The sequence below is a fragment of the Bombina bombina genome, chromosome 7, assembly GCF_027579735.1.
Source record: "Bombina bombina isolate aBomBom1 chromosome 7, aBomBom1.pri, whole genome shotgun sequence".
NCBI classification, from domain to species: domain Eukaryota; kingdom Metazoa; phylum Chordata; class Amphibia; order Anura; family Bombinatoridae; genus Bombina; species Bombina bombina.
In genome coordinates this window covers 492,040,307-492,048,942 of record NC_069505.1, presented here as the reverse complement: position 1 = coordinate 492,048,942, position 8,636 = coordinate 492,040,307, and the positions used below count along the sequence as shown (strand labels likewise).

The 8,636-nt window shown below is 44.3% G+C and overlaps 1 protein-coding gene across 1 annotated transcript; it reads right to left on the bottom strand.

Annotated features, from left to right (window-relative positions):
• Positions 1–5,466: 5,466 nt before the first annotated feature.
• On the bottom strand, positions 5,467–8,271 carry LOC128636462 (uncharacterized). Its single transcript, XM_053689477.1, has one exon. It carries the CDS (start codon positions 8,269–8,271, stop codon positions 5,467–5,469), a length of 2,805 nt encoding a protein of 934 aa, XP_053545452.1.
• Between the last annotated feature and the right edge of the window lie 365 nt (positions 8,272–8,636).

The following is an 8,636-nucleotide window of genomic DNA, read 5'->3' as shown; positions in this document are numbered from 1 at the left end:
GCTACAAACCACAGGGCCCAGGTGCAAGAATCTAAGAAGGAACTTTTTAATTTTCTCCTATTATTAATTTTTCTTTGTTCTCTTGGTATCTTTATTTGAATACAGGAATGTAAGCTTAGGAGTCAGCCCCTGGGTAATGCTTGCTGATTGGTGGCTACATTTAGCCACCAATCAGCATGCGCAACTACGTCCTGAACCAAAAATGGTCCATCTCCTAAGCTTACATTCTTACTTTTTAAATACAAAAATTGATAATAGGAGTAAATGAGATATTTGCTTAAAATAGCATGCTCTATCTGAATCATGAGAGAACAAATTTGGGTTTCATATCCCTTTAACTGCTAGGTACTTTACCTATGTGTCATATACAGGAAAAAAAGTGAAAGCGAATCAGCGAAGCACAGTAGTGTTTATTATATCGCTCCTAAAACAGATACAATTGGAATTACACAATGTAACAGAGCGTCTGGCTTCTACAAAGGAAAGTTAGAGTCAGCTGATCCGGCTAATACATTCTCGTATCAAAACCGCGCTGCAGTCACAGTAACAACTCATCCCTCAGCTCTTTCTTCTCCCATGTTTAAAGGGACGTTGCACACTAGATTTTTCTTTGCATTCTTATAGCCTATCTGGGAGTGTTTTTGTAACAATGTATAGTTTTGCTAATTTTTTAATAACATTGTGCTGATTTTCAGACTCCTAACCAAGACCCAGTATACTAATGTCTACAGACTTCAGACTGATTCTGTTTGTAAAATGGGTCTTTTCATATGCAGGGGAGGGGGGTGTTCTGCTAACAGCCCCTTTCAGTGGGTGTCCCAGGCTTATCTCTTTATCAGTGCTAAATTAGGAGCTTCTAAGTAAGTTTTTAGATATCTGTGAGTGAAGATCACAAAAAAGAGGGCGTCTTCTTTTTTTTGTGATCTTCATTCACAGATATCTGGACTTTCTGCTTTTTTCTGGAGACCACAGACACTGGCTCACAATCCTACTATCACAGAAGACTGCTTTGGGATATTCCTGACCCATACAGTGCTATCAGATAAGACTTTATATAAATTGTCAATTGCACACTGTGATTATTCGCTTGTTTTGGTGCTCATATGTGAATGTGCAGATCTAGTCATTATACTTATCATCACATTTGTGTACATATATCCTGAGTAGATCTGATCATCTATAGCGCCCCCTAGAGTTGGACACGTGAGTGTCTTCAACAGGTGCAGTTCATTTAAGTAAGTTTTTAAAAATGTTTTTATACTGGATTTTTATATCAGTATCTGTGCATATAACGGTAAAGTACCGTTCAGGTTGTATGTGGCTCCAATCAGCAGCACTGGTCACATGCTCCAGCTAGAGCTGCTGATTGGCTCAGAGGTAGATTCCGCTCAGGACAGTTCTCTGTTGCTCCCGGACCTTACATGACCTGTGCAGTTTAACACCATATTCGGGGTTGATAGTGATAAAATGACACACTTTAATGAATAAGAACATGCATTTTTTTAACTATAATATCTAAAATACATATAAAACTAATTGTATTTTATGTGAATCGCTGATGGTCTGCTTAAAGGGACACTAAACCCAATTTTTTTCCTTTCATAATTCAGATAGAGCAGCAATTTTAAGCAACTTCCTAATTTACTCCTATTATCAAATTTTCTTTATTCTCTTGGTATCTTTATTTGAAATGCAAGAATGTAAGCTTAGGAGCTGTCCCATTTTTCATTCAGCACCTGGTTTGAGCTTGCTGATTGGTGGCTAAATGGAGCCACCAATCAACAAGTGCTATCCAGGGTTCTGAACCAAAAATGGTTGTATTGCCTGTATTCAAATGGCCCCTCTTTATCATTGGATTTAATAAATAATGTACAGTCTTGTATATGACACATTTTGGATATAGACTGTGTACCACTGAAGTACATGTGATTAACAGCATTGTAAAAATCTGACTAATAAAATAGTTCCTGTAAAGATCCATAAATACAGGAAGAGCTTTCAATCTGGAACATTGGAGAGCACATCTTGTGGACTAAGAAAATGAAGCAAAATTAATAATGGTAATAGGTAAAGGGGATAAACTGCACACTGGTCCTGAGCAGAAACTGCCTCTGAGACAATCAGCAATGCTAGTTGGACAGCAAATTTGCTAAAAGAAACAAACTGAAAAGTTGTATAAAATTGTATATTCTATACATGAAAGAAATTTTTTTGGGTTTCGTGTTCCTTTAAGTTGCAGTTGCAGGCTTGCATGTAAAATTCTGCACCCCAATCGCTCCAAAGTCTCAAATGCAGCTTAATAATACCTAAAGTTCAATATGTATGCAATTTGTGAGATACTCTGAACTAACAAAGGGAAGCATAAAATATAAGGTATTGCAATTTTTAAATGTGTTTGTAGTTATGAGAAAAAATGCGTGAATAAACCTTGTTCCCCATAGGCAGCTGCTTTTTGTCACAAGAAGTTTTGCAGAAACAAAGTAAAATCCTTTTGAACCTGTAGTTGCGAATTTACCAGTATTTACGACATATTTACAAGAGACGTGCCACAAAGTAAAATGCAGCGGATAGTCACAATCAGGGGTGGAATGACTAAGGGCAGGTTGTGCTAAGGAAGTGGGGTAAGCAGTGACCCATCCAAGACGTGCTTTTCTATTTCACATGGACTTTACAGTAACCATTCAAACATGGTTATTGTCAGATTGCGTTGCTTTTGCATGCATGTGCATTGCCAATTTTTACTTTCAGCGGCCATTTTTTAATGTCCTTGACTGTAATTTAAGGTGGCACGCTTACGTGAAGTGGAACCAGGAGCCTCATGAGTTATCAGTCGGCCCCTCGTTACAATACATGGTTTGCAAATGTTTTATGTGAGTCTGAATACCTACCCCCCCCCTGACAAACTTCTAAATGTTTTTCCATTGTGCTTCCAATAACTTGTTGTACCAGCTGCAGAGTATAAAATGTAGTGTTATCATTTAGGTTTATTTTTGTATATGAAATAATCCCCCATTTAAACCCCCACAACCCATTCAAATTATTTAAGTCTGCAGGGTGATCAGACCCCTTATCTTTCTCTCTAAAATCAAAGACATCTATATCTTAACTCTGTCTGTATACATATAGGCAAATCCTTAGAGAGAACATTTGAACATTATCATTTTAGTACCAATCTCTACCACCCCCACTGCCGCTGCCTCTTGTTTTCAATACTGCAGTATTGGCTATGGAAAAGCTATGTGATTTTCAGTATAGAAGGTGGTTTCAACTGACTAAAGCAGCTATTTCACATGACAAAATAAAGGTAAATAAAATATATGTAGACAATATGCTAGCAAGTAAAATGAATCATTGGAAACACATTAATGGGGAGAAAAAAATACCATTCTCTGTCCCTTTAACTCTGATGGAAATTTCTTGTGGTGTTTGTATCCCTACACCCACACAATAAAGGAGACAAAGGTTGTAAGTGGAAAGTCTACTTAGATAATTAAGAAAGATTTCAGGTGTCACCATCTCTTAAAGGACCAGTAAATACAGTAGGTTTGCATAATCAACAAATGCATGATAAAAAAAGACAATGCAATAGCACTTAGTCTGAACTTCAAATGAGAAGTAGATTTTTTTAAATGTCAAAGTTACTCTTTCCACTCCCCCTGTATCATGTAAAAGTCATCAGCCAATCACACATGCATACACGTATCATGTGACAGTCATCAGCCAATCACAAATACATATACGTATATTCTGTGAATTCTTGCACATGCTCAGTAGGAGCTGGTAACTCAAAAAGTGTAAATATAAAAAGATTGTGCACATTTTCTTAATGGAAGTAAATTGGTAAGGAGTTTAAAATTGCTGCTCTCTCTGAATCATGAAAGTTTAATTTTGACTTGAGTATCCCTTTAAATTATAATTTAAATACAATAATGGAAAACCAACAACACTGGATTAAAAAACAAAACAACTGATAGTTGATTTTCCTTTTATCTAAAAAAAGGTTTCCTAACCCCAAGAGCTGGCAATCAGATGGATCAACATTGTTTATGTTAAACAAACCTCTGTGCTTCAAGACCATCTTTTATAAAGAAGACAGACCTCATGCAGCTGTCTCAGAGATAGACTGTTCAGAAACAATGCAAATACAGAGAGGGCAGCTGCGGCATTGTTATTGTCTATTCATAGGACCCCAGCACTCTGCACAGTGGCAACAAGATCTAATTAGCAGCAAACAAAGACATCCCCCGCTAAAATGAGGAAGCTAATTGAGTGTGTGCGGCAGAGTATGTCTCTGGGTAAAGGGATAGAAAGGGCTAAATTGAGATGTATATGAATGCGTTTCAGTTTTAAATATACTTCTATTGGCCAAAATGCTGCTAGTAAAAGTTATTACTGTTTCAGAAACATACGCACATATGCTACATGTGACTAGATGTCTTAAAGGGACACTCAGGTTAAATTACATTTTCATGATTCAGATACAGCATGTGATTTTAAACAACTTTCCAATTTACTTCCATTAAAAAAATGTGCACAGTCTTTTATATTTACAATTTTTGAGTCACCAGATCCTACTGAGCATGTGCAAGAATTCACAGACTATATGTATATGCATTTGTGATTGGCTGATTGCTATCACATGGTACAAGGGGAGTGGAAATATACATAGCTTTAAAATTTGTTATAAAAAAATCTACTACTCATTTAAAGTTCAGACTAAGTGCTATTGCATTGTCTTGTTGTCTTGCATTTGTTGATTATGAAAATCTAATGTGTTGACTGGTCCGTTAAAGGGACATGAAATCCAACATTTTTCTTTCATCATTCAGATAGAGAATACAATTTTAAAAACATTTCCAATTGACTTCTATTATAAAATGTGTGTCATTCTCATGTTATTCTTTGTTGAAGAGATATCTAGATAGGTATCGTGCACATGCATGAAGCACTACATGACAGGAAATAGCGCTGCCATCTAGTGCTCGTGCTAATGTATAACATTTTTGCAAAACTGCTGCGATATAGTGCTGCAGACACGTTGAATGTCCCTTTAATTTGTGACATACAATTCACTTCTAACTTTATTAGAGAGGATGTGATGTTTGAATTCTGGTGCACGGGGCACTCACAGCATATGTGCGTATGCTGCTAACTAATACATTTTACCAGAAGCATTTTTGCTAATGGAGCTATATTGCTAAAATACTTCTATTTAAAATTGAAATGCACCCATAAGCATTTTAGTGCTGACCTTTTCTATCTATACCTTTAAAGCAGGACTTGTACTGGGTGATTGGGGGCTATATGGAGACGGCTGGATTTTTCAGATTTATATTGGTGAGGGTTGGGCGGGAAATAAAGGAATAAATGGGTGATTGTGAGGATTGTGCGGGAGAATATGTTGCTGTATGGGGGAGGGCTAGTGTGACAGGGCACCCTATAAGAGAAGGTTGGGAGTTAGGGGAACTATGAGGATGGGGACAGAGGGATGTATGGGTGAGGGCTGGGTGACAGAGGGATGTATGGGTGAGGACAGGGTGACAGAGGGATGTATGAGTGAGGGCTGGGTGACAGAGGGATGTATGGGTGAGGGCTGGGTGACAGAGGGATGTATAGGTGAGGGCTGGGTGACAGAGGGATGTATGAGTGAGGGCTGGGTGACAGAGGGATGTATGGGTGAGGGCTGGGTGACAGAGGGATGTATGGGTGAGGACTGGGTGACAGAGGGATGTATGAGTGAGGGCTGGGTGACAGAGGGATGTATGAGTGAGGGCTGGGTGACAGAGGGATGTATGAGTGAGGGCTGGGTGACAGAGGGATGTATGGGTGAGGGCTGGGTGACAGAGGGATGTATGAGTGAGGGCTGGGTGACAGAGGGATGTATGAGTGAGGGCTGGGTGACAGAGGGATGTATGGGTGAGGGCTGGGTGACAGAGGGATGTATGAGTGAGGGCTGGGTGACAGAGGGATGTATGAGTGAGGGCTGGGTGACAGAGGGATGTATGGGTGAGGGCTGGGTGACAGAGGGATGTATGGGTGAGGGCTGGGTGACAGAGGGATGTATGGGTGAGGGCTGGGTGACAGAGGGATGTATGAGTGAGGGCTGGGTGACAGAGGGATGTATGGGTGAGGGCTGGGTGACAGAGGGATGTATGGGTGAGGGCTGGGTGACAGAGGGATGTATGAGTGAGGGCTGGGTGACAGAGGGATGTATGAGTGAGGGCTGGGTGACAGAGGGATGTATGAGTGAGGGCTGGGTGACAGAGGGATGTATGGGTGAGGGCTGGGTGACAGAGGGATGTATGGGTGAGGGCTGGGTGACAGAGGGATGTATGAGTGAGGGCTGGGTGACAGAGGGATGTATGAGTGAGGGCTGGGTGACAGAGGGATGTATGGGTGAGGGCTGGGTGACAGAGGGATGTATGAGTGAGGGCTGGGTGACAGAGGGATGTATGGGTGAGGACAGGGTGACAGAGGGATGTATGAGTGAGGGCTGGGTGACAGAGGGATGTATGGGTGAGGGCTGGGTGACAGAGGGATGTATGGGTGAGGGCTGGGTGACAGAGGAATGTATGGGTGAGGGCTGGGTGACAGAGGGATGTATGAGTGAGGGCTGGGTGACAGAGGGATGTATGAGTGAGGGCTGGGTGACAGAGGGATGTATGAGTGAGGACTGGGTGACAGAGGGATGTATGAGTGAGGGCTGGGTGACAGAGGGATGTATGAGTGAGGGCTGGGTGACAGAGGGATGTATGGGTGAGGGCTGGGTGACAGAGGGATGTATGGGTGAGGGCTGGGTGACAGAGGGATGTATGAGTGAGGGCTGGGTGACAGAGGGATGTATGAGTGAGGGCAGGGTGACAGAGGGATGTATGAGTGAGGGCTGGGTGACAGAGGGATGTATGAGTGAGGGCTAGGTGACAGAGGGATGTATGAGTGAGGGCTGGGTGACAGAGGGATGTATGAGTGAGGGCAGGGTGACAGAGGGATGTATGGACGAGGGCTAGGTGACAGAGGGATGTATGAGTGAGGGCTGGGTGACAGAGGGATGTATGAGTGAGGGCTGGGTGACAGAGGGATGTATGAGTGAGGGCTGGGTGACAGAGGGATGTATGGGTGAGGGCTGGGTGACAGAGGGATGTATGAGTGAGGGCTGGGTGACAGAGGGATGTATGGGTGAGGGCTGGGTGACAGAGGGATGTATGGGTGAGGGCTGGGTGACAGAGGGATGTATGAGTGAGGGCTGGGTGACAGAGGGATGTATGAGTGAGGGCTGGGTGACAGAGGGATGTATGGGTGAGGGCTGGGTGACAGAGGGATGTATGAGTGAGGGCTGGGTGACAGAGGGATGTATGGGTGAGGACAGGGTGACAGAGGGATGTATGAGTGAGGGCTGGGTGACAGAGGGATGTATGGGTGAGGGCTGGGTGACAGAGGGATGTATGGGTGAGGGCTGGGTGACAGAGGAATGTATGGGTGAGGGCTGGGTGACAGAGGGATGTATGAGTGAGGGCTGGGTGACAGAGGGATGTATGAGTGAGGGCTGGGTGACAGAGGGATGTATGGGTGAGGGCTGGGTGACAGAGGGATGTATGAGTGAGGACTGGGTGACAGAGGGATGTATGAGTGAGGGCTGGGTGACAGAGGGATGTATGAGTGAGGGCTGGGTGACAGAGGGATGTATGGGTGAGGGCTGGGTGACAGAGGGATGTATGGGTGAGGGCTGGGTGACAGAGGGATGTATGAGTGAGGGCTGGGTGACAGAGGGATGTATGAGTGAGGGCAGGGTGACAGAGGGATGTATGAGTGAGGGCTGGGTGACAGAGGGATGTATGAGTGAGGGCTAGGTGACAGAGGGATGTATGAGTGAGGGCTGGGTGACAGAGGGATGTATGAGTGAGGGCAGGGTGACAGAGGGATGTATGGACGAGGGCTAGGTGACAGAGGGATGTATGAGTGAGGGCTGGGTGACAGAGGGATGTATGAGTGAGGGCTGGGTGACAGAGGAATGTATGGGTGAGGGCAGGGTGACAGAGGGATGTATGAGTGAGGGCTGGGTGACAGGGATGTATGAGTGAGGGCTGGGTGACAGAGGGATGTATGAGTGAGGGCAGAGTGACAGAGGGATGTATGAGTGAGGGCAGGGTGACAGAGGGATGTATGGGCGAGGGCTGGGTGACAGAGGGATGTATAGGTGAGGGCTAGGTGACAGAGGGATGTATGGGTGAGGGCAGGGTGACAGAGGGATGTATGGCTGGGTGACAGAGGCATGTATGGGTGAAGGCAGGGTGACAGAGGGATGTATGGGTGAGGGCAGGGTGACAGAGGGATGTATGGGTGATGGCTGGTGACAGAGGGATGTTTGGGTGAAGACAGGGTGACAAAGGGATGTATAGGTGAGGGCTGGTGACAGAGGGATGTATGGGTAAAGGCTGGATGACAGAGGGATGTATGGGTAAAGGCTGGGTGACAGAGGGATGTATGGGTGAGGGCAGGGTGACAGAGGGATGTATGGGTGAGGGCAGGATGACAGAGGGATGTATGGGTGAGGGCTGGGTGACAGAGGGATGTATAGGTGAGGGCTGGGTGACAGAGAGATGTATGGGTGAGAGCTGGGTGACAGAGGGATGTATGGG